The following is a 26,535-nucleotide window of genomic DNA, read 5'->3' on the forward strand; positions in this document are numbered from 1 at the left end:
TCTATGGCTATAATTATACCTCTGCAGCCCAGATGGAGAGGAATGGAACTGCCTTTAGTCCATAGTCCTGTATAATAGAGTACACATCTGAGAGTTTGTCAGAACTTATGTAACAGAATGCTGTTCCTCTAGGGGTTCTGTGTTCACTGCCACAGCTCCAGGCCATGTGGTGTCCAGTGGGCATTAGTTTAGTTCAGACACTTGCTCTAAGGGAAAACTGCTGGAGGCTCTAAGATCAAGTAAAGAGCTGGAAAGGAAGAAAATTCTCTGTTCCAATCCAGCCAATTAAACACAAATGGTTTCTTTTGGTAAGTCACATGGAAGTCCTTGTGCCCCTCTCAGCCCACTGGAAGGTGAGTAGAAGAGTGGGGGATGGGATCTCACTGAAAAGCAGCTGCTGTCTGAGCTGAGTTTTAATTATTTTTAAATATTTTTGTTTTTAAAAAGGGTGAGTGAGCCTGAAGCACACATCAGATCCATCATCAGTGAGATGTAGCATCACAAGGAACATACAGTCTAAGGGCCCTATCCAGCAAAGCGCAGAACACCGTCACTTCAGTGGAAGTTGAAGGCACTCTGCTCCATGCAGGATGGGGCCATCTAGCACAGATAATACACTGTAGACACACAAGGCCTTATTCTCCACTGCATTGCTCCAGTTTCTTACTAGTATTACAACAGTAACAATGATGAAGTGACGCTGGTGAAAAATCTGGAGCAGTGCCGGGGTGAATGACACATGTGATGTACTGTGTGATCAGGAAATGGGTTTATCAAAAAGCAGTGCGTTCTTAGTACTCTTTGCTTACTACTACACTCCATACAGTAATTCCTCAAAACTTCTAATGCATTGTTTAAATCTGGTTGGTTTCTCACCATGTCTTCTGTTTGTGAGTCTCCTCTCCTGCCCCAAATTCCATCTGAGGTGTACCCATCCCATTAACTGAAAATACCAAAGCATTCGTTTTTTGAGTACATACTTTTATTTTATATCGAGGTCTTTCCAGCATCCAAGGGAGCACTCTTCCCACTCCCCTGCCCTTTCTTGCCCTGTTCCATGACAGCTGACTGCTAACATAAGCATGTGTGTGGCTATCTCCAAGGCTGCACTGTTCCATGGATCTGAAGCTAGAAGATGTTCATTCTTACCTCCAGTGTGTAATTCTAAGTGATGGGTTCTTATCAGGGTTGCCTGGTTCATCCATCCGTTGTCTATTTCTGTTCTAAAGACCAAACAGCAATAAAGTTGAAAACCATGTGGCATTTTGGACTCTTAAGTTTCAGACAAAGCATTTATGAATTATTTATGCCAACTGTGTTTTCAGTAATGTGCAGCATAAAATGGAATGAATGTGTATCCGGACCTGCCCTGAACTCTCCAAAGTGCATGCTAATAGAACGATAACCAAGCATCACTTCTGCCCTGTAAGATTCAGAAGGCAAGCACTTTTCCTTTTTGTTTCATCAGTTCTGTTCTTAATCCATGTCAGTTTGTCAACTTGAAGCTCGGCTATTAGTTTTAAAGTACAGCTTGCTGAGTGACTTTCTGTTACTTAAAGGCATCTTTAAGTGCCTTTTCCCCTGTTCAACTGGAGTGAGTGTCTGCAAATTTTACTTGTCATGCTGGCATGCAGCCATGCTAAATTATGCTTTAATTCACAATTAATAGGAAGTAGCAACTGCGCAGAGCAGCAAACCTTTCACTTAAAGTGGCCATTATACCAGATCATGATTCCACAGAATGATTAAGATATTGAAGAATAGTTAAGATATCTTCAGATTTTCAGACATTTAAAAGTGCTGGGCTTATTTAAATCTTTTTAAACCTCCCTGAAACAGCTCTTTCCACAAAGCCAGTAACACAGGACATTATATTATCGCAGCCTAGTGTTTATGGGTATCTGAACTGTGTAATCGTAACTTGTTTTTTAGTGATGTAGCTGACAGGGCAGAGATAATTAAGGGAACAGAAGGATTTGACTGCCTGATTCCACTATAAAACACTCCCAAGTCACAGCAGAAGAAATTAAACTGTTCAGCAAGAGGAAGAATAGTGTAAAGCAGCGGTCGCAGTTTGTGTTAGTTTAGGTGTTCCATTAGACTATATGTAAAATATTTCATGGGGCAGGGGGAGAAACTTTCAGATGACGCTTCATTTTCAATTGTGCTGGTATAAAAAGGTAGAAAGGCTGCAATACTTATGCACCCTAACGCAGAAAATTAAGACATAATAGGGAGAATCCTGGCTCCACTGAAGTCAATGTCAAAGCTCCCATTGACTTCAGTGGGGCAGGATGTCGCCCTATGTCTATTCAAGATCTGCATCCAGATCTTGTATCTCTGTATAATGAGGTCTTAAATCTTGCCCAGCTAATAACATTTCTTGCCCACAATGGTTAGACATTCAGTGAAGGATCACAGTTCAGTGACTAAATGACCTAAGACTGCACAGATCTTCCGATGACTGTACCTGTTGAAGCAAAAAAGCTGATTTATTATTTCTATGGCTGGCTAAGAATTTGGACTGAACTTGTGAAGAAAGGCAGAGTGTTAATCCATGTAAATGATGATTGAAGTCAATGGGTACTGCATGTGCCCAGCACCTCTGAAAATCGGGCTGTTCTTATGTAGGTGCCATTAAGCAAGCACATTTGGAAAATATTAGCTAACGCTTTGTAACCTGTATGAAATCCTTTAAAATGCGATGCTGAGGTTATTTTTATTTAGCATCCTTAAAGTTGTAGGCACTGTTCAGCGAAGTAAAAGGCCACCGCTGCCCCCAAAAAGATTGGTACTCAAAAGAGAGAGAGGGACCATGAAAAGAGAAGCCAAAAACAAAGGAAAGGACAGGGGGATGGAGAAGGGTTACGTGTGTAAAATCATGAGTGAACATTGGTGCTTCTGCACCTGGTCTGTCTGCTCAGTTCTTATTTTTTCTAAACATTTATTTCTTAATGGCTTAGTGAGATAGAGATTGACATGGGGGAATGACTGGTTGGGGATAAGGTTGTAAAAGCAAAAGATTGGTGAGAATGAGTCTGTAAGGGTGGCAAGGAATGGAAAATGAGAGAGATAAAGAGGGGATGAAGGAATAGATGAGATGTAGAAAAGACAATAGTGGCTTAGTCTCATTTGGAACAGTGAATGGTGAAGCCCAGTATGAAAACAACTTGCTGGGGTGTTGTTTACTGCTCTTCAGACAACTTGCTAAGTACTCTATGAAGTACAAAGTAGTATTATTAAATGTTTATATTACCGTCAAGATTAGGGTCCCATTGTGCTAGGCACTGTACAAACACACACAGTTCGTACCATGCAGAACTTTCAGTCTAAATAGACGAGAGAAAGCATATGGGGGAAAGGACAACTCAAGCAGAACGATCACTGAGATGGTTGCCAAACTCCATGTAAGTCCCACTGTTTTTTGTCTGGTTTGTTTTTATGTTTTAGAATGAGGGCTGGGGTGAGCAGGAGATGGGAGGAGTTGAGTCATAGGAGCAAGGAAGTAGAAAAACAGAGAAAGGGGCGGGAGGACATGAAGGGCGATAGGGAGGAGATGCAGTGCTCTTTCCTGGTTAAGTGAAAATGACAATGGGTCGTTTGTTACACCGGGGAAGTGGTAGCAAACACTTTCAGTAATGACAGCCAATTGGATGCTTCCTTAGATGAACCAGTGCTGAGCACCAAGAAAAATGAGACTGACTAATCAGCCCGGACCCAGGGCAGAGGTCTTTGGGACGCTCTGTTGAGCCCTTTGTCCTTTATTGCACCGATACTGTTCTGTCTGCAGTGGGCCAGGAACATACCAACACCACTCAGCCAGTTTCAGGATCAAGGTCTCTTCAACACTCCTATTGATGGGGCAAACTCTTCAGCGTGATAAATGTGCCAAGCATGGCCAGTTCGGTTAGCCAAGGGCATGACACTATTATAAAAGTCTATTTCTTCCCTCCCTACTCCATGCCTGATCCTGCAAAGAACTGTTGTCTCTGATGGGATTGTTATTGCCAGTGACCACACTGAATGTGAGCTAGTGTTTCTGTTGGAGTTGTGTGTCAGGTTTTATGACATACAATGATGTATTCTGCTCAGATGTATCAATAGATACAAATTAGACAGGGTTTTGCAGAGTGAGGTGATGGCTACAAAAAGAGCCAGTGCAATTTTGGGCTGCAAAGACATTTCATCATATGGCCCAGAGCAGATTGTCCTCCTAACAGCTCTGGTGTGACCATACCTTGGGAACATTGTATTCAGTTCTGGATGCCATGCTACCAGAAAGATATTGACGAATTAGAGGAAGCTCAGAGAAGAGCAATAAAAAATTATCACGAGGCTTGAGGGATTGATTTATGAGAAAAGATTAAAATATGTCTAGCTTGGATAAGTGATGACTTAGGTTGACGGGGGGACATAATATTCAAATATTTGAAGGGTGTAACACTAGAGAAGGAGATGAGTTTCTAAGTATTGCACAAGGATCTGTAACTATGAGAAATGAAGGGGTGAAGTTAAGAAAGGGAAAACTTTTGCTTCGACTTAAGCTGCCTATAAAGAAAAACTTCCTGACTGAGTGTGTGCACACCAACACACAGAAAAACACCTTTCCCCTCTCGCAAATTGAAAAGGAAAAACTCATGGAACTAACATGGTGTTTACCCCACACAACTCTGATCACTCTGCTTCTGTGTCACATCCATTCCCCACCTCCCTTTGTCTGACTTGTCTAATTAAACTGTAAACTCTTACAAATGTTTGTACAGTGAGTCCCCAATCCTGATCGGAGCCTCTAGGTGCTCTACTAACATCTACATAAATAATAACAGTCATGATAGGGTGAGATGTATTTGGCTCTTGAATGGCCTCCTAAGCAAAATAGTGAGAACCCCACTGCTCGGGGCAAATTCTAGGAAGCATACTGTACGGAACCGTTCTCCATGGGCAGGGAGATATCTGGATGATCTAACAGGTCTTTTCCTCCTTGAGCTTGTGATTGTATGAATATTGCCTTAGAGAGTATCATGAAACGTATCTGATATTGTAAGCTTTCTATTATGTAGGTGTTGGTTTTACAGCACTCTGGGATGCTCTCACTAAGGACACTATGCAAATAAATTGTGTGATGTATTTTAAATAAAAGGCTCAGATCTTTTTTTAATTACATAGAAAATATTCTGAAGCCTGCTCATGTAGCTCGAGAGCTAAAATACACTGACATGTATTCGGAAAATATACAGTGGGTACCAGCACCCTACACTACCAAAGCAGATGTCATGTGAAATAAATATTGCATTGTTGTCGTCTTTCCAACTCCTGCAACGAATGGAGAGTCTGGGGAGTGTCTCCGACTATCCAGAAGTAAAAGATACACAGTCACTCAAGAGGTTCCATAGAAACCAGCACTTTCCCTTTGCCTGCAATCCTTTTTTCACTGCCTTGGCCTTTCAGTCCATAGACTAAAATCATACATGTGCTTGTCTCCTATTTCAGAATCCTGGGAGTCAGCAGACAGGGATGCCTGGGGATCTCAGAGCCTGCCTTGTTTCTAATTTGTTTAAATCTCTGAAGTTTTAACATCCTGCTTTCACATTTGTTTTTCCCATTGTCATTTGCATGGTTCTCAGGCCATTGATTCAAACCCAAATGGCAAGCTCCCCTAAAGCTGCTCTTGTCCTCTTTGATATGTCTTCACTGCTGAGTTTTCTGGGCTCTTACTTACATGGTGTCCCTGACTCTTCCATCCACACACACACAAATATCTCAGCGAGTCAGTGATGGGCTCAACTCCAGGTTAGCTGGCCTGGCTTTGGGATGGGGGGACAGTTTAAGCCTGAGCTCTGCTTTCACTCAGGCTGGTAACCTGCACTTTTTGCAGTGAGGACACGGGCTAAACCACTCAGGTTCTGATAATCCTCCAATGCCTTCCACAATTCCCCCATGTGCCCAGAAAGACAGAAGCTCTCCCACAATCCACTGGGAAAGAATCACAGAGTGATTCAGCTGACAGCAGCCCAAAGAACCATCAGATAGGCCCCCCAGAAGACTAGTGACATCCATGAGGGCATGCCGGACCAGTAACTCAGGTAAGGCTTTGTAATGTGGCGGCTTGCGTCCCAGTTAGGCTAACTTGGTGATCAGACCACGGTGCCAATCATCTGGGCTGACTCTGCAGTAAAGATATATGCCCTAGCTGCCATCACCTCTGACAGTAGGGTTAGTGAGTAGATTGCTTGGACTGTTGAACATCTTTATCTATTCTTTTTCCCACCAAGGAGGTGGCTTTTGTTTCTCTTGTCATAAACATACAGCTAAGGGTAGCATAAAATCCCTCCTTTACCTGTAAAGGGTTAATTAGTTCCATTAACCTAGTTGGCACCTGACCAGAAGGACCAATGGGGAAGGAAGATACTTTCAAGTCTGGGGGGAAAGGATTTTGTTTGTGCTCTTTGTTGTTCTCTCCAAGACAAAGAGAGAGACCAAGCAAGTAATGCAGCTCCTACTGAATGATACATTTAAAATTACAGAAATAGTAAGTAATAGCAAGGAAATGCGTTAGAGTATCTTTTGTTTTAGCTTGTGAATTTTCCCTATGCTAAGCGGCACGTTTATTCCTGTTTTTTGTAACTTTAAAGTTTTGCCTAGAGGGGAATCCTCTGTGTTTTAAATCTTATTACCCTGTAAAATTACCTTCCATCCTGATTTTACAGAGGTGCTTCTTTTACTTTTTTTTCTTTATAATAGTTCTGTTTTTAAGAATCTGATTGGGGTTTTTAGTGTCCTAAAAATCAAGGGTTTGGTCTGTGCTCACTTACTCTCAAGCCTCCCCAGGAAAGGGGGTGAAGGAGCTTGGGGGGATATTTTGGGGAAACAGGAACTCCAAGTGGTCCTTTTCCTAAATCTTTCTCTAACTCGCTTGGTGGTGGCAGCGATACCGTTCCAAGGACAAGGAAGAATTTGTGCCTTGGGAAAGTTTTTAACCTAAGCTGGTAGAAATAAGCTTAGGGGGTCTTTCATGCGGGTCCCCACATCTGTACTGTAGAGTTCAGAGTGGGGTGGGAACCCTGAAAGCCCTCCTATGTTAAATTATTTCTGTGAGGCTTCGGGAACTGATATTCTCTGTATAACATTAGGCATTTGTAGTTAAACTGTTTAAACTTTAGTTTCCCTTTCTGTGAAATGGACCCATCACCTTCCCGGAGTATTAGTAACTTTAGTTAACATTTGTAAAGTGCTTGGAGATGGATAGTGCTTAGAAATACAAAGTAGTAGTATAATATTGTGCCTCCAGGTTTCAAAACCTACTCTAATCCAAAGGCAATTCATGTAACATTAGTAAATCACTTGGAGGTTTGTGTTGAGAATTCAAGTAGAGATATGAAAATAAACTTTTTATATCATAGAATCATAGAATATCAGGGTTGGAAGGGACCTCAGGAGGTCATCTAGTCCAACCCCCTGCTCAAAGCAGGACCAATCCCCAATCAAATTATCCCAGCCAAGGCTTTGTCAAGCCTGACCTTAAAAACTTCCAAGGAAGGAGATTCTACCACCTCCCTAGGTAACGCATTCCAGTGTTTCACCACCCTCCTAGTGAAAAAGTTTTCCCTAATATCCAACCTAAACCTCCCCCACTGCAACTTGAGACCATTACTCCTCGTTCTCTCATCAGCTACCACTGAGAACAGTCTAGAGCCATCCTCTTTGGAATCCCCTTTCAGGTAGTTGAAAGCAGCTATCAAATCCCCCCTCATTCTTCTCTTCCACAGACTAAACAATCCCAGTTCCCTCAGCCTCTCCTCATAAGTCATGTGTTCCAGACCCCTAATCATTTTTGTTGCCCTTCTCTGGACTCTCTCCAGTTTATCCACATCCTTCTTGTAGTGTGGGGCCCAAAACTGGACACAGTACTCCAGATGAGGCCTCACCAATGTCGAATAGAGGGGAACGATCACGTCCCACGATCTGCTCGCTATGCCCCTACTTATACATCCCAAAATGCCATTGGCCTTCTTGGCAACAAGGGCACACTGCTGACTCATATCCAGCTTCTCGTCCACTGTCACCCCTAGGTCCTTTTCCGCAGAACTGCTGCCTAGCCATTCGGTCCCTAGTCTGTAGCTGTGCATTGAGTTCTTCCGTCCTAAGTGCAGGACCCTGCACTTATCCTTATTGAACCTCATCAGGTTTCTTTTGGCCCAATCCTCCAATTTGTCTAGGTCCCTCTGTATCCTATCCCTGCCCTCCAGCGTATCTACCACTCCTCCCAGTTTAGTATCATCCGCAAATTTGCTGAGAGTGCAATCCACACCATCCTCCAGATCATTTATGAAGATATTGAACAAAACCGGCCCCAGGACCGACCCCTGGGGCACTCCACTTGACACCGGCTGCCAACTAGACATGGAGCCATTGATCACTACCCGTTGAGCCCGACAATCTAGCCAACTTTCTACCCACCTTACAGTGCATTCATCCAGCCCATACTTCTTTAACTTGCTGACAAGAATACTGTGGGAGACCGTGTCAAAAGCTTCGCTAAAGTCAAGAAACAATACATCCACTGCTTTCCCTTCATCCACAGAATCAGTAATCTCATCTTAGAAGGCGATTAGGTTAGTCAGGCATGACCTTCCCTTGGCGAATCCATGCTGACTGTTCCTGATCACTTTCCTCTCGTGTAAGTGCTTCAGGATTGATTCCTTGAGGACCTGCTCCATGATTTTTCCGGGGACTGAGGTGAGGCTGACTGGCCTGTAGTTCCCAGGATCCTCCTTCTTCCCTTTTTTAAAGATTGGCACTACATTAGCCTTTTTCCAGTCATCTGGGACTTCCCCTGTTCGCCACGAGTTTTCAAAGATAATGGCCAATGGCTCTGCAATCACATCCGCCAATTCCTTTAGCACTCTCGGATGCAACTCGTCCGGCCCCATGGACTTGTGCACGTCCAGCTTTTCTAAATAGTCCCTAACCACTTCTTTCTCCACAGAGGGCTGGCCATCTACTCCCCATGTTGCGATGCCCAGCGCAGCAGTCTGGGAGCTGTCCTTGTTAGTGAAGACAGAGGCAAAAAAAGCATTGAGCACATTAGCTTTTTCCACATCCTCTGTCACTAGGTTGCCTCCCTCATTCAGTAAGGGGCCCACACTTTCCTTGGCTTTCTTCTTGTTGCCAACATACCTGAAGAAACCCTTCTTGTTACTCTTGACATTTCTTGCTAGCTGCAGCTCCAGGTGCGATTTGGCCCTCCTGATTTCATTCCTACATGACCGAGCACTATTTTTATACTCTTCCCTGGTCATATGTCCAACCTTCCACTTCTTGTAAGCTTCTTTTTTATGTTTAAGATCCGCTAGGATTTCATCATTAAGCCAAGCTGGTCGCCTGCCATATTTACTATTCTTTCGACTCATCGGGATGGTTTGTCCCTGTAACCTCAACAGGGATTCCTTGAAATACAGCCAGCTCTCCTGGACTCCTTTCCCCTTCATGTTAGTCCCCCAGGGGATCCTACCCATCCGCTCCCTGAGGGAGTCGAAATCTGCTTTCCTGAAGTCCAGGGTCTGTATCCTGCTGCTTACCTTTCTTCCCTGTGTCAGGATCCTGAACTCAACCAACTGATGGTCACTGCCTCCCAGATTCCCATCCACTTTTGCTTCCCCCACTAATTCTTCCCTGTTTGTGAGCAGCAGGTCAAGAAAAGCTCCCCCCCTAGTTGGCTCGTCTAGCACTTGCACCAGGAAATTGTCCCCTACGCTTTCCAAAAACTTCCAGGATTGTCTATGCACCGCTGTATTGCTCTCCCAGCAAATATCAGGAAAATTAAAGTCACCCATGAGAACCAGGGCATGCGATCTAGTAGCTTCCGCGAGTTGCCGGAAGAAAGCCTCATCCACCTCATCCCCCTGGTCCGGTGGTCTATAGCAGACTCCCACCACTACATCACTCTTGTTACTCACACTTCTAAACTTAATCCAGAGACACTCAGGTTTTTCTGCAGTTTCGTACCGGAGCTCTGAGCAGTCATACTGCTCCCTTACATACAGTGCTACTCCCCCACCTTTTCTGCCCTGCCTGTCCTTCCTGAAGAGTTTATAACCATCCATGACAGTACTCCAGTCATGTGAGTTATCCCACCAAGTCTCTGTTATTCCAATCACGTCATAATTCCCTGACATCACCAGGACCTCCAGTTCTCCCTGCTTGTTTCCAAGGCTTTGTGCATTCGTATATAAGCACTTGAGATAACCTGCTGATCGCCCCTCCTTCTCAGTATGAGGCAGGAGCCCTCCCCTCACAGACGTTCCTGCCTGTGTTTCCTCCCGGTATCCCGTTTTCCCACTTACCTCAGGTGCATTGGATACATGCAGTTAAATAAAAGTAAACCTGTACAGCTACTAATCTCTGAAGCCATATTGCTGGTGTGCTTTGTTGAAATGTCATCACCTTGTAGAAAAGGCTCTGTGTGTTTTCTAGACATTTATGGTCAAAGAATAAATTTTCAGGGACTGTAAATGAAAAGATATCTCTGAACATGATGATCAAATAATATGTGACACTGCTTGTTTAAGGAAATATACATATATCTCACTGCCAGAGTGTTTATGACTCTAATAAATCTAGTTATTTTGCCGAGTAGGGAAATTTTTACTGACTCCAGCAAATATCAAATTTTGGGGGGGATTGTGCTGTTTTCTGCAGACAGGAGCAAATGATTTTATTAGTTAAACTGTACAGTGCAATACAAAAACATAATACAGCTAAATGTGTACTTTATATATTGTACTGTGTGCATGAAATATTACATATTTTACTGGCTATGGGTGACAGTAACACATTCAAAATGCAATGTCATATTCCATAATCTAAATGTATTTAATGTTTCAGCCGATCAGAGTGGAAGGATGCAGTACAGTTACAACTCCATAACTTCTGGGGTTTTTTTCCTCCTCCAATACACAGTTTCCTGCATTCATATTGGATCTGGGTGTCAATTTTGCATACCATGGTGTTTCTCAGTAACTCCATAGTGTGTAATTCCCTGTACTCTGATTGGACAGCAGCTTTGATTAGCGAGAATGTAAAAATCTGTATAATCACTGCGTAGTGATTTCTCAGACTCTGTACCGTGAATGTACAAACCTATTGTTCCCAGACCAGCAATCCCATTTGGGTCCATTTCAGCTGTGCAAATCCCAGATTGTTCCTGCTGATTCACTTGTGAAGCACAAAGCAAAATAAAACACTCTCCCAGTGTTCTGGCCATGAAAGTCTAGCAGACCAGTAAGGAGGGAGAGGGGTTGGCTGAGGGGAGTGGAGGTGATGGGGTGATTGTACTTCCCTTTTGACACTCAGTCAGACTATTTTATTTTTGGAGTATTTTCTTCTTTCATTTAAAATTTGAACATTTAATTTACAATGTTAAGAATCATATTAATTTATTGAAAAAAGAAAAGGAGTACTTGTGGCACCTTAGAGACTAACAAATTTATTTGAGCATAAGCTTTTGTGAGCTACAGCTCACTTCATCAGATGCATGCAGTGGATGCATACAGTGGAATGCTGTAGTTCACGAAAGCTTATGCTCAAATAAATGTGTTCGTCTCGAAGGTGCCACAAGTCCTCCTGTTATTTTTGCGAATACAGACTAACACGGCTGCTACTCTGAAACCTGTCATTAATTTATTGTTATTTCTTGTCACCTCGGTGATGGGCTAAGAAAATCCTCCACCTTTGGTGGTTATAAACTCCCCCAGACCCTTAATATTTAATTAAAACCCAAAACTTAAGACAAAAGGGTTGGGTAAAATGTTCAAAAGTGGCTACGCAACTCACGTGCCTTCGTTGCTTAGGTGCTTTTGAAGTTTTACCCTTTGTCTTTAATGTGCAGAGCTGATAAACTATGCAGGCAGTGGAGTGTCCATTATAAACTCTGTCGCACAGACTCCACTAGTGTCTACGTCAGAGTTCACGTACAGCTGGCCTCTTTCCTAGGTCTTTTCTTCCTGCTGCTTAGAGCCCTGCACACCAGTCCTGTGCGCGTTCTCTCCTGCATAGAGTTCATGGAGCTTATAATAATCTCAGGCTTCCAATGGTTAAGAGATTTGTTGAGAAGAAATTATGGCCTGGTTTTCAGAAGTGTTGAGCCCTTGCAACTCCCACTGACTCCCAATTCCCTGAAAACCAGGCCCCAAATAACTAAAGATTGAGGACAACAAAAAATAAAACTAGGTCTGTGCTGTAGTTATCGGTCATAATAAACAATTTTTAAGTTTTTACACTGAGCAGAGTGTTGTGAACAGAGAAGGGAAACACTAGAATAACTTTCCAAAAGTGAAAAAGCACTATTTTTTCCAGACCCATGGTCCTTATCTGCTGGTTTGATCAATGTAACACTTTCTCAGCAAATTCTCCTCTAGCATGATGAAATACGCACATTTTTAGTCTGACAGAGGTTAGGGGTGGAAAAATGTCCACGGGGAAGTGTCGAAATCAGGCTGAGAATGGAGACTGCTCTACCCACATGACTCCATAACACAGTCAGTCAGTCGGCTTCCAAAAGAAGGTGATTGTGGCAAATAAGTAGCTTGAGTTCATGCTAACTTTAAAAGGGAAATGAGAAGCCTTGCAAGTCTGACTCCTGCCCTCCGCCCCAAAATGTTCTTTCTTTCTGTGGGGGGCGAGGGGGGAAGGGAGGAGGAGAGAAACCCCATAGAAAACTCTGTGCAAAAAACTAACACTGATGCAGCACTTTGGTTGCTCAGTCAAACACCCAGAAGTCGGGAAATTCCAGGTTAAGGCTACTAAGGCACTGCGGCCCTTTCGTGTTGCATGTGTGAATTTTTTCCCATTGTTACATGGCAACTGTAAAGCTACTGTTTTCTATTAATTTGCGCCACAAGAATGTGCAGCTTTGGCAAGTGAAGACAGCAGGAGCAATTTGAATGGCTGAAATTTTCTGAGTTTTGAGCACTCCATTCTGCAGCTGTTGACATCATGGAATCATAGAAATGTAGGACTGGAAGGGATCTCAACAGATCATCTGATCCAGTCCCCTGCACTGAGGCAGGACTAAGTATTATCTAGACCAACCCTGACAAGTGTTTGTCTAACCTGCTCTTAAAAACCTCCAGTGATGGAGATTCCACAACCTCCCTAGGCAATTTGTTCCAGAGCTTAATTACCTTTACAGTTACGAAGTTTTTCCTAATGTCTAATCTAAATCTTTCGTGCTGCAATTTAAGCCCATTACTTCTTGTCCTGTCCTCAGTGGTTAAGGAGAAGAATTTCTTTCCCTCTTCTTTATGGCAACCTTTTATGTACTTGAAGACTGGGACCATCAGTTTTCTCTTCTCCAGACTAACCAAACCCAGTTTTTTCAATCTTTCCTTCTAGCTCATGTTTTCTAGACCTTTAATCATTTTTGTTGCTCTCTGGACTTTCTCCAATTTGTCCACATCTTTCCTGAAGTGTGGTGCCCAGAACAGGACACAATACTCCAGTTGAGGTTTTATCAGGTGCTGAGCAGAATGGAAGAAATACTTCTCGTGTGTTGCTTATAACATTCTTGCTAATACGCTCCAGAGTGATGTTCGCTTGTTTTGCAAGTTATATTGTTGAATCATATTTAGTTTGTGATCCACTTATAACCCCCGATCCTTTTCTGCAGTAGTCCTTCCTAGACAGCCATTTCCCATTTTGTATGTGTACAATTGGTTTCTCCTTCCCAAGTGTAATACTTTGCATTTGTCCTTATTGAATTTCCTCCTATTTATTTCAGATCATTTCTCCAGTTTGTCAAGGTCATTTTGAATTCTAATCCTGTCCTCCAAAGCGCTTGCAACCCCTCCCAGCTTGGTATCATTTGCAGACTTTATAAGTGTACTCTCTATGCCATTATCCAAATCACTTATGAAGATATTGAATAGAATCAGACCCAGGACAGATCCATGCAGGACCCCACTCGATATGCCCTTCCAGCTTGATTGTGAACCACTGGTAATTACTTTCTAAGTACACATTTCCAAACACTGTGAGCCCACCTTACAGTAGTGTTGTGCAAGTCTGCAGTGCCATATGAATAGTAATGAACCCTATTTTTATTTTTTTAACCAGGGACACACATGCTTTCTTTAGAAGAAGGTATATTTCAGGGTCTGAACAAGTTGGCAGTGTCCCTTTAAATATTCGGATACCAGTAAATGTTGAGAAAATTGCCTTTGTGAGGTTCAAGACATGCTGAATCAACTCCGTTGCCTCCAGCCAGATGCTGTCTGATGTCACCTAGACAAATCAGGGCAAACTATTTTCATGGGATTAAACACTAAATACCTGCAAGGAGCATTCTCTTGATCAGATAATGCTCCGTTAGCAGAGTTTGTTCGCTTTATTGCATATATAGCTGTGGTGTCAAATAGACTGATTTACAATGCCTGGTCTTTTAAATAATCTTTGCTATTTGCTGCTCTTGTAATCTGCCAAATCATTTAGCCTTCCCGATAGCAGAAATGCTGTAAAAGTTAGATAAACTTGCAGAAGAAATTAGCTCCAAGGTGTTCATTGCAAACACACTTGCTGGTTTGTCGTCTCTCCCCATCCCCCAACTTAATCTGTGATTGAATGTGGCTGCTGGAGAAATTGAAATTTTATGATCGAGCCGCAGGCAGGGAGATAAGCATTTGTATGTTAGGCTAGATGAATCTAGTAGGGAGTTTTAGGTGTGGCTAATGAAACCAGTGTGTGTGAGAGCTGGGTTTCTTTTTTGGTGCACGGATTGTATATGTATGTGTCTGATCCAAGCATTCCACATGTGAAAAGCTCATCTCTGTAAAGCTGTGGGACCAGCTTTTAAGATGGGAGTTTGGGTATTCGTCTTGAGATGCCTCAGAGGGGTTCAATTTTCAGAGGGCTGATGCTCAGCACTTCGAGAAAATCAAGCCCCCTTTAAAGCCTCTCAAGTTGGACACCCAAAATCATCATTAACTTCTGAAAGTCTTGGCCAGGATACTTATTATATGTCATCGTAGAGAAGGGTTAGCCATTCAAATGGTCAAGTTCAATAGAATTCTGTTTTGCTTATTTTATTTGAACTGCTTATTTGTGGCTCTCTTGGCTGGTTTGAACAGACAAATTACAAAGGGACCTGGAAAGGCTGCAAACGCAGGCAGGAAATTCACAAAAATGCAAGGTAGTACATCTAGGGGTAAAGAATATAATCTCAGTTAGAGGGAATAATGCAGTAATGGAGTTGCAATGCAGTAGTGGTGAGCCAGATTGACCTAGGAGTGATAGTGGACAGCAAATTGGAGGGAACAATAACTATTGAAGGAGCTGAAAGAATTGACTTACCAGCGCAACAAAAGTTTGAAAGAACTACAGTGGTTGTCATTAGAATCCACAATTGGCCATGGTGACTCCAATTAATTCCTCGGGTTAAACAAGCACTTTGATATCTCAGATACCACTGTGGGGGTAATTGGGTAAAGGTTAGCTCTTTGACAGTCGCTTGGTGTACCCTGTGCACAGTTACAACTTGGCTGAGAAGTAACTGAGGTTAGGCAGCATAGTCTTGTGGTTTAGAGCAGGGAGACCTAGTCAGGAGACCCCTGACATGCTACTACTGTATTTGATGAACTTGGGCAGGTCACTTAGCTTATCTATGCCTCAGGGTCCCATCTGTAAAATTCCCCATGTGGTGTGTTGCAAGGGGGACCTAATTCTGCAGCAAGGCCCCTAGGTTTCTGGAGCAGACTGGAAGAGCTTGCAGTAGCTTCATTTATATTTGAAAGTGGATGTTAATATTGGATCAAATACAGTGATGAATAATGCAACCCAGTGCCATAGTATCCGTGTTGTTTGTTTGGATATTAAATTCCATTTATTGTATGCTCTCTTCCCACATTTTCAGTCTTCAGCATGCAAGAGGCCTTTGTGCACATTGTAGACGGTGGTGGTGGACAGCTGGAGGTTCTGACCACTGGCATGGCGTGGCAGACGAGTGAGCACAAGCATGTCGGGGCTATTTCTGCTAAAATGATCAGTGGTGAAATACCTAGCTGTTGACGTGTAAATTCTCTCCCTTAGTTTTTAGAGTTGACACTCCATTGAGGACAGAGACACTTCGTACCTTATGGCACTGTTGTTTCAGGCTGGTTGCATGCTCTGGAAGGCATCATTGTTTGATTACGCTAGATTTATATTTTAAGGGATCCCCCCCTGCCGAATGATGAGAAACATAATTTAGAAGGAATCAAGGTTTGGCTCAGGGTCGCAGTTCAAGAGCAAGGGGTGGATCCTGTGGCAAATTCCACAAGTATGAAATACACTGGGCCCATCTAATGTCTTAGCTTTGTGAAGTGCTCTGAGTGCCTGAAAGGGGAATTTATTATTCGTAATTGTATGCATTATTATTTGAATAGTGTAAACACCAGGGGGGACAGGTATTACTTAGGCTGGAATAGGGAACCATAACTAGATGGAACTGAGGGAGAGGGATGCTTAGGCAGGAAATCAGGCTAACTTCCTCAGAGAGATTTCCTAAACTGGGGAATGGCCTCTCATGGGAAGTGTTAGAAGCTGTATTGCTTGAAACATTTGAAACTGGACACACGATAAGAGTAGAAAATATATTGTCCTGCACTGGCATGTAGATCAGGTCTGATCCTGTGTGAATATTAATCGGAAGGCTCTGTCTAGAGCCGTGGTTCTTAACCTGGGGTGCATGCACCCCCTGGGGGGGGCAAGATGCCCTTTCTGCGGGTGCGAGACATGCCAGATGTTTTTAAAAGGTAAATCATTGAAAACACAAACACAGGCACGTAAGTACAGCTACTTTGTTTCATCAAACCTGTGTATTTATTAACAGTATATATTTTTTAGAGATTACTGTAATATACAAACAAAAAATATATCTAGGTTTAAAGAACTGACCTAGTTCAACGATTTTTGATAAGGGGTGCGAGAACATATTTTGAGAACCAAAGGGGTGCAGGCTGCAATAAAGGTTAAGAACCACTGGTCTAGAGTAATTGCCAGTACTCTGTGTACAATATTACTGCACGTGTAGGCTTGTAACCTCCTCCGCATCTGTACTGAACACTTAAAGGACAGCTTGAGTAATGTTTAGCATCTTTGCCTTCTGTCTTGATGCCTGAACTGTTGATTTTGTGTTACTTTGTCTGGATTATATTCCTTCAGTCCTTCAGTTACACATAGATTTCATATATTGCATAGAGATTTATAAGAGGCACGTGTGTTTTGTATCACGAAGGATAAAGATGCCTGCTGTTTTCAAATCCCTAGGAACCTAAATCAAGGGCAGAGCCTATTCAGGCAAGTGCAGCATGTTTGAGTCACTTGTTGAACTGTCATGCCTGTGAGGAGTTCTCTCCTGAATCTCTGAGCTATAAATGAGGCGCTGTCCAATTCAGTAGGAAACCTGGCGAGACTGACAAATTAAAAGAAAGTACTGTACTCGCAAAATAAAGTGGCCACTAAAGCTTTGCCTCTCCTTTACTGCCTCCACATTGGAGCTCACCTTAGCCACAGTGGCAATGCTGTGATCCCTTCTGTCACGATCAGCACTATTACACAGGTTTCGCTCTAGTCAGGATGACGGAGTTAGGAATGTTCCTTCCAAATTGTATTTGATGCTGTGGTGTTTAATAGGTCTGCATTTTCATGGTGTTTTCCTCCAGATATGAGGCCTCCCTCATTGAGTTGGTTGAAGCAATGAGTCCAGTCACTGCCCCAGGACACCACTATGGAGAGTCTTACGACTGGAAGAAACCCCATGCCCCTCGGAATGGGAGCCCCAGAAAACCTGCATGGTGCCAAGCCCCTCGTGGCACCCGAAGCGAAGCGGAGGAGCTTGAGGAGAGCCGGATCCTGGAGGATATTTTCTTCATTTGACGAGGTTCATTACTCTGCAGCCCTTCTGTAGGATTTTTAGGACCTTGTTCCTGTCTCTGCTCTGGATTTGTTTATCGCAGTATCACTTTTAAATTATTTGATTGACAAGTGATTGTCTCCCTCCTCGCCAAGGAGTTAGTACAGTAGCTTCCTCTTTCACTTAGAATTTAGTAATCATGCTGCGAGAACAACGGTTTTTTTTCTTTTTGGACAGTCCAATCAGAAGGTGTTAGTAAATTTTGAGCAAACTTTTCTTGTGCCAAGCAATTATTCTAAAATATAATTAAATCCACAACATTTTGGAGTCGATTGAAGCCTTAGCTTAGCCAGCCCTCATATGAGAAGTATATTTCATTATCGATTTTTTTAGCGATAAAGCAGTTTGCAAGAGCTGCAGAACACACAAGAACCACTGCATTTCAATTAGATTATTTCTAATTAAAAAGCAGCCTGTTTAAAACCTAACAATGTTACAAAGGTACAAGCACTTGAATATTATTTCCAATGATTCTGTGATCTACCATTGCCTTCGGCATTATGATATTTACTGTGCTGAGATTTTAGGGAGCATATACTCAGCTCAGCTGTATAATGTCTAATAACATTAATGGATGTTGCAGGGTTAATGCACTGTGCATCTGTTTGAAAATAGTCTTCCTTAAATCAGTACTATTTGACATAGTCTATATGCTGGGAACCCTATTGCCAACTCCTTAAATATCTCATACAACCAGGAAATGTACAGGTCCAAACTGTATTTGATGTGCTCTTCAAAATGAGAGATATAGGAGTTATAGAGTAAGAACAGTCTTAAGGCATTTTCACTAACTTGCACTATTTTGATACCGTTTCCAGGTTCCATTGTAAATAAGACAAATCCATAATTATTTCTCATAGCAGCTCGTAATGCACGTTTCCCTGCCGGCTTTAATTATTAATGCTCTATCTGTTTCAGTTTATTTAAACGCACTCCCATCTACTTCATGCACTTGGTTATGTAAAGAAATGTGCAGAATTGGTAAAAATGACTGCAGATTACAGGATGAATGGACATTTTCTGCACGATGCAGTGTTCATATTTTATTGGAACATTGTAGCCACTGGCATGTGTTCCTAGAAATATGAAGCTAAAACATTCCTTTCACACAATAAAAGTGCAGCTAGAGAAAGTCAGAATCACAGCGGTACAGACAAGTTCTAGGCTATTTGTTTCCAACCACTGGTATATAGACCAGTACTGCTTTTTCAGTCTTTTGTGACTGGTCCTCCAGGCTCCTGCTCCATACCTCCATCGTGGTGAGCCCCTGGACTTGTCCCTGATGCACTGCTGTTGTCTGCCTCCCATGCACTTGTGCATGTACCAATCCCCAGTACTACCCTGTCCCTCAGTGGAGCTGGCAAGGCTTGGCGATTAGACCTAAGCTATTTCTCTGGCTGGCACGTGCACATCTTACAGTGTATGGAATGTGTATTGATTGAGACCGAGATTTGAGGAGTTGAAACCTTGTAACTGATTATTTTTAAAGGCATTTCTGGGAATTATGGGGTGGGCATCCCTTCTCTTGAGGAGCCCCAACTGTTAAACTACCTAGGCTGGATGGCAGCAGGTTAGCTTTTGCCGTGTCCTAGGGCAGAGGGAATGCTGTGAAGGCCAACAGCAGCACAGGCCTCCTATAGTGAGGAGCTAAACAGGGTGCTGGAGGGGGAAATACCACAGCCTACATTATTCTAGACCATTTTTCTGATCTAATGTTGTTTACAAATTAATTGATGTCCTTTTCTTGCATCACAGCTGAATTTTAAAAGCTGGTTGGAAAAGTACAAGGACAGAAGAGATAAGAGCAGTTTTCTTGCACTGGTGAGCCTGGTGAGAAACTGTCCCCATAGACATCTGTTTCTCTCCAGCCCTTCCTGTGGAGAGTTACGGTCTCTAACAGTATCCTGCCATGACATGTATCTGCTCCTTGAATCCACCGGGGGACAAGCTTTGTCTAGAGAATTCTGTCCTAAGGTCCCACAGACCTGGCAAGTGACCCATCACCGGACTGGCTGGGGGAGTCTCTCTCCACCACCCTTCATGTTTCTGCTCCTTGGGCACAGGGGATCAAGTTTAACATAGTTTGCTTTGGCGTTAGAAAGAAAGGGAAAAATTCAGGAGAGGCAGCTGGTATTTGGGGGAAACCAGGAGGGAATAGACAACAGGACATGGGTTTGGATTTTTTTTAAAGGTTTGGCTTTTGTAAAAGAAATGCTTCTCTGGGTCTAGACCAAATGCGAGCCTTCAGTTTCTGGTCTAGGTCTAGACCGAACACCTTCAATTTCTGTTCTTCTCCAGATTGACTGTAACTGTAATTGCCATTTTTAACAAACACTAACAGATTTTAAAACAGCAAAACTAACATTTGAAAGGTGCCTTTGCGTACACATTCTGGAACTCTGCATGGGAGTATTATGCTCTTCAATGCTTCATGGGTGCCAATATTTAGCCACGCTCTGATTTTTAATTATCCTTTTTGTCCGTTAATTATTTTAACTCTGATGGTGTTTTTGTCTTGAATCTGTATTTTGGTAATAATTGTATTTTAAATGGACATTGTCAAGGTTTTGGGCCTCAAACATGACCACCTCTTCATCCGTAGGAGCTATACGTGAAGCATGTTTTGCATGTTGTAGCAAAGAATTCTGAAATGAAGAGGTTTTAAATTATCTTGTTAGGAAAGATCTCCACATTCTAATTATCCCGTAAACATGAACCAGGAGAGGCTACTAATTGCTATTAATTTGGTAGATCCTATAAAAACAAACCTTCTCCAGTCAGCTCTATTGCTGTAGTTATCAGCAGTAGACTAGGACTAGTGGTTAGCAGTCAATGCAAGCAAATATATTTTGCCACAAGGCACTACAAAATTAAAGTTATTAAAACATTTATAGCCTTGGAAGAAAATCAATTGTTGTCAAATAGAAAAGGACAAAATCAGTAGTTGGGATGGAGAGGGGAATTATTTTCCATTTGCGAAAACAATAGAGGAAATGCAAAAATTAAACTAGCAAAAGCAATCACATGACAGTGTCCTTTTAAGTTTAAACTCCTATATTAGCCCCCACTGGGGAAATACTCCAGTCCTAGATTTTGTCCAGAGTCTCCCAGATAATATGCTTCAACATCACATAAGGCTGTGTCTTACAGGAAGCTTGTGAGGTAACACATCTCCTACTAAGGTTACTCTCCATGCCTTGACTTTGTGTTTCTACCTGAATGGCTTGTATTTCCAACACCTGCTGTGTTTGTGTGGTCATCTCTCTTGCACAAACAGAGGATCTGTAAACAATCACGCATTCTTTCTACTTCCTAGCCCCTCTGGTTCTACCTGGTGAATCCTGTCCTAAACCCAAGCATATATTTATATATCTGTGTGAGGTCTTAATTTAATAAATTATCTGCTTTTTTTTTTTCATTTTATCTTTCAGAGCTTCATTTATTGCATTATCTTTTCCTTTGTTTTGTCCAGCATGGGTATAGCAATAGACCCTTATAGAGAGACAGGACTCTCCATTGTTAGATATTTTGGTCACCATCAACACCATTGATGATGAGGTGCTGTCCACTTATCTGCGGGACCTAAAAGCATGGGCAAGTCGCAATAGGGGAGCTTGGTTCACTTTTTCTTCCAGAGATTCCAGAAAAGGAAAAAGTGCCCCACAGTTCTTCCCCAAGAGCTCTTGTTTTTGTATTGTCCCACAGGGGCACCCTCTTCAACGTGTTTGTGACACCACTGGGGGAAGGCTGTGGATTGAAATGTTGGCAGTAGGCTGATAACCTAGCTCTGTCTCTCCTCAACAAGCCCTGATGCCATTGTCTTCCTGCTGTCCTACTATGTAGTGAGGTTAGAACAGCCTCTGTCATGGGATTGAATTTGGGACCTTCATCTCCATATTCACAGCCCTCTGGCACTAGAGCTAAAGAATAACTCCATTAGCTGATAGTAGCATAAGATTTATCCGACATATGGGCCAGCCATTAGAGGTGGGACACAACATGCAGAGCCAGTGTGTTACACCCAGGAAGGTGGAGGTGATGCTTACTGGCAGGTGGCAGTGAAAATGCCCTCAATCAAAGAGCTTTGTTCATGGATTGTCAGTTGTCACTCGATCTCTGGGTCCTGCTAGGCTCATCTCTGCTTCTACAGTCCCAGAGAGGACCAGCGGCCAGAAACGTCGTCAGCTGGCCTATCTGTTGCATCCTGTCCTCTGTGATGCAAAGGCAGTCCATGCCTTTGTCACTTCAAGGAAAGAAGACTGTATGCTCTACCTTGGGCTGCCCAGGAAGTGCAGCTATGCAGAAATTGTTGGTCAGCCGTCTAAGTAGGAAGGACCCATGAGAGCACTTCACACAGAATACTCTGACCTACAATAAAAATTCCCTATCCTCTTACAAGACAACCTCCAGCTGTTGGTCAGTATTTACACAACCCTAAATGGTATATGATTTAGCTATCTTGGCAAGCCCTCTTCCATTATAATGTACTAACTTCTGAGGACGCTGCTTTACAGTCCTCAGGCATGAGCACAAGGTGTTTGACGGTTGTGGTTTCAGTAGATAGCTCTTAGCTATGGATGTCCCTCCCTGATCTGTTGGAGCCTGATCCTGGCAGGTTGCAATGCAAGGCTATTTAGGCTTTTTCCTGACTCTGTTGGATCCCCTCTAGCAAGTGGCTCTTGGCTGACTGTCCCTCTGCCCCATCCCACATACTAGTAGGGGCTAGCATCCCCCCAAGACAATGATATTAGTTGGGAGGAAAGTATTGACGTAAATTTGGGGAGGCTGTTAAATAAGCTACAGAAATGCACCAAGATAATAGTGCTGGGAGCTTTTAGAAATACATCTAGGAGTAGATAATTCCCATAGCATCCTGACAGGCTTGACAAGCGGAGCACACACAGCAGGAGTAAAATACAACCACTTCTGGGGTGTAGATCAGCAACTCAGCAATAATTGGCTCTGTACAACAGTGACAGGAGGGGAAATGTTGGCTACGAATATCAGGGCAATCCCGTGATCTTGTGGAAAGCGCCATGAAGTTTTTAATATCCACATAGATGAGATACTTTTTAAGGTCTTATCCTGAAGAAGTCTCACATGGTTTACTGCATGGAGCTCAATGTGTGTTCTTCAGAAGGAGGAGTGGCAAAGCTGTATCTCCCATCTTTTGAACCCATGGCTCCGGTGGGGATCTAGGTATTTCAAACCTGATACTTGGACAGCAATGCCATCCCTTCTGGTGAAGTTAGCTATGGATCATATTGAGATCATGGGCCATAAATAGGCATTTCCTTTGATTGAGAGAACAGAAACCAAGTATACTGCTGTATTCTTTCTCCTCTACTCAACAGCGTCCAACTAATTATTATTAATTTGTATCACCATCGTGCCTAGGAGTCCCAGTCCAGGACCCTATTGTGCTTGGTGCCATACAAACACGGAACAACAAGACAGATGCTGTCCCAAAGAGCTCACAATCTGTGTCTAGGACAAGAGGAGACAAATGGATACAGACGACTGATGGGGGAGTGCAACGGAACAATGAGACAATATTGGTCTGCATACCAGGCAGTGGTCTCATCACATCAACAGCCTAACCATTGGCAAGTTTTCTGTGGGCATTATGGAAAAGTAGAGTTTAGAGGGCTTTGAGGAAGGATGATGAGTTAATTTTACAGATGTTTACGGGGCACTCCTCCCAAGCATGAGGAGCTGCTGGAGAGAAAAAACACAGAAAGGAGGTATGCCTGTAGTTAATAGAAGGGCATGAATATCAAGGAGGGAGAGGAATTATTTAGAGTGCCATGAAATTGGCCCACAATCCCACAGCACGGTCACCATTCTATTGCGAGTGGACCCAGTCTGTGGTCCCACGTGCTTCCAACCTAGCTGGGTCTGGGCAAAGTCTAGTCACTGTTTCTAGCTCTGAGACTCTAGGGAACACTGCTGGGCTCAGACCTCTCGTCTGAGCTCTTCCTTGGGATGTGGGACTTTACCATCCAGCAAACTTAGACCTGAAAACAGTGTCTGAGACCCTCGCAGCCTCACAGTTGTTTACGTACGCTCCCCCCACAGCTCCGCCTACACAGTGTGCCCCCTGGGCTCCTAGTTTAACTCCTTTGGGGACAATGTGGCAGGATAGCAAGAAATACAGGCTTAACAAAGGGATTTTCTTAACCATAGTAACTTAACTCAGAGTCCTGAGGTGCCCCTGGGCTAAGCTCTGAGTGCCCCTGGGCTGTCCCCTGGGTCAAGCTCACACCTTCTTATGAGCCTGTAGTTTGTCAGCGTTTCAGGCTAGGCAGGGTTCATCCTCCATGTCCTTTTTACATGAGGCAATGGTCATCCCCCTGCAAAGAGCCAAATCTCGCTCTTCAAGGGGGCCCCTGTCTCTGTGCCATGAGCTCAGACTGACAAGTTCCAGCCCCACTAGTCACGCTCACCCCTTCATGTGGGCTCCTGGTAGAGAGATCATTGTTCCATTGGCATCGGCCAGTCATTGAATCATTCAAAGTCAATGGCCCCCAGATGTACTCTGGCAGGGCAGCTGTCTGTAATGCAGCACAATAGGCTGCCCTAGGCCAAGTCCAGACGAGTGCTGTCACAGTGCTGATATTCCCAGGCATAGCACAACATAGAATTCATAATTTGATACAGGCAGTTTAAGGGAGTAGCATTTAGCATAGAGATTGGGGGTATGTCACATGATGGGGCTTCAAGCAGTTTCTAACAGTGAGGTGGTAACGGACACTGTTATACAGTCCACTGCTGCTTCACTGTTAGGAACTGCTTCAAGCCCCATCATATGGCCTACTTAAAACTAGGTCGAATAAAGCATTAGAGAAGATCTATCCGGACTGATTCTGCACTGGCCCCAGGGGTTGGAGGAGTGGGGATGGGCTGCGTAGGACCTAAGAGGTCCTGTAGGCTGGGATTTGCAAAAGAATCTATGGGAATTAAGTGCCTAATTCCCTTTGACCCCCCTTGGAAGATATTAGTCTTAATCGCTCAGTTTGCAGCACACTGTTAGGCCCCATGTATCTTGAACCTGGGTCCGTGGTGGTCCTGGGCACCATCACACTCCTATCCTGCACCCAATAGCTCACAGACACCAGCTGGGACTGAGGTCCATAAAACCCAACTGAGGGCAGAACACCTATCCCTGCGCTCTGGGAGCACTCCAAGGCTCCTTATTGGGTCATACCCCCAATTTAAGCCAGAGGACGAAACAGGAAGTTGTCTGTACAACCAGGCTTCACCCTGCCATGGACCACTGGTCAGGTTCCTTCTAATCCTGCCCTCCTGGCATCCTCACTCGGCCTGAACCTTGATAACTGTTTCCTGTTCTCTGGTTCCAATACCCAAGCCTGACCTCCTGGTATCCTGACATGGCCTGACTTTTGGTAACTAACTCTTGATCCTTGTATGACAGTCTGTACTCCTATGTTCACTCCTTTTACAAGACTATGATAAATTTTATACAAAGTATACTTTGTGAGGTATCATTTGAAAACTCATAATTTGCTCATCATTATTGTCCTGGTAAAATATATGTGGCAACATTGTATGTAGAGTTATAAGATTCTCCTGTATAACATTACTGAGACATTTCCAAGCTTAAAAAAGCAGGTACAAACCAGTTCCTCAAAGACAAAGGGGAACCTGTTGCCTGAGCCAGGTGTCAGGAAAATCAAATGGACCATCACCTGGTTAAGTGGCCATTCTTCAGCAGGAAAAAGGGTGTGAGCAAGAAATCTAAATTTTGGCAAAGAAACAGCTGGAGGTTCCTGTCCCCCTGGACCTTCTGTCTCCAGAACCTCAGCTAGACATGATTTTTAAAGAAAAAAGAAAACTATAAGAAAAGGGAACAGAAGCCCCTAAAAGATCTCTCCTTTCATCTCTACTCACGGCATCAGCAACACTTGAAGGACAAAGGAAGCATCATTTATACTGGGGAGGAATCCTGGCAGAAAGGAATTCAGCCAGTCAGACTGCTAAAACGTGTAGGGGGAGAGACTTGTTCTTTGAAATCACTTAGCTTGTTAAGTTGGGTATTAGTTATGTTTTACTTTTTATTTATTTGTAATCAATTTTGACTGTTATGCCTCATTGCTTGTAATCACTTAAAATCTATCTGTAGTTAATAAACGTGTTATTGTTTTATCTAAAACAGTGTGCTTGGACTGAAATGTTTGGGAAACTCCACTTGTGATAACAGGATTTGTGCAAATTATTTTCTGTTTATAAAATGACAGTCTGTAGATGAGCTTGTGTTGTCCAACACAGGGCTGGATAGTACAAGATGCACATTTCCGGGGGGAAATCTTGGACTGGGAATTTGCTGGTATTACTCTGCTGTGTAATCCAAGAGTGGCTGACCATAGCACTCCTTCAGGATAGCTGGGAGTAATTTACATGCTGGAGGCTGTGTGTGAGCAGACCAGGAGTGGTTGCTCTCACAGCAAAGCAGTGTAGAAGGCACCCAAAGTGCCAGAACTGAGGGGACACAGCTGTTCACCAGTCCAAATTGTGCCCTGGTCAATGTCACACTGTGCCCTCTGGTTTGTCTCTCAATTCTGTTCTGCCAT

The 26,535-nt window shown here is 43.3% G+C and overlaps 1 protein-coding gene across 6 annotated transcripts in view; it reads left to right on the plus strand.

Annotated features, from left to right (window-relative positions):
• The window catches only part of KIAA1328 (KIAA1328 ortholog), a 265,733-nt gene extending 239,630 nt beyond the window's left edge, over positions 1-26,103 (plus strand). For 3 of the 6 annotated variants that reach the window (XM_043547687.1, XM_037902425.2, XM_037902430.2), the window contains one exon: positions 17,694-21,359. In XM_043547687.1, coding sequence (XP_043403622.1) covers positions 17,694-17,907 — 214 coding nt within the window. In that variant the 3' untranslated portion in view covers positions 17,908-21,359. The other 3 variants (XM_037902428.2, XM_037902429.2, XM_043547688.1) reach the window with 3 other exon arrangements.
• Positions 26,104-26,535: the final 432 nt, after the last annotated feature.

Source organism: Chelonia mydas, chromosome 5 (genome assembly GCF_015237465.2).
Source record: "Chelonia mydas isolate rCheMyd1 chromosome 5, rCheMyd1.pri.v2, whole genome shotgun sequence".
In the NCBI taxonomy this organism is placed as follows: Eukaryota; Metazoa; Chordata; order Testudines; family Cheloniidae; genus Chelonia; species Chelonia mydas.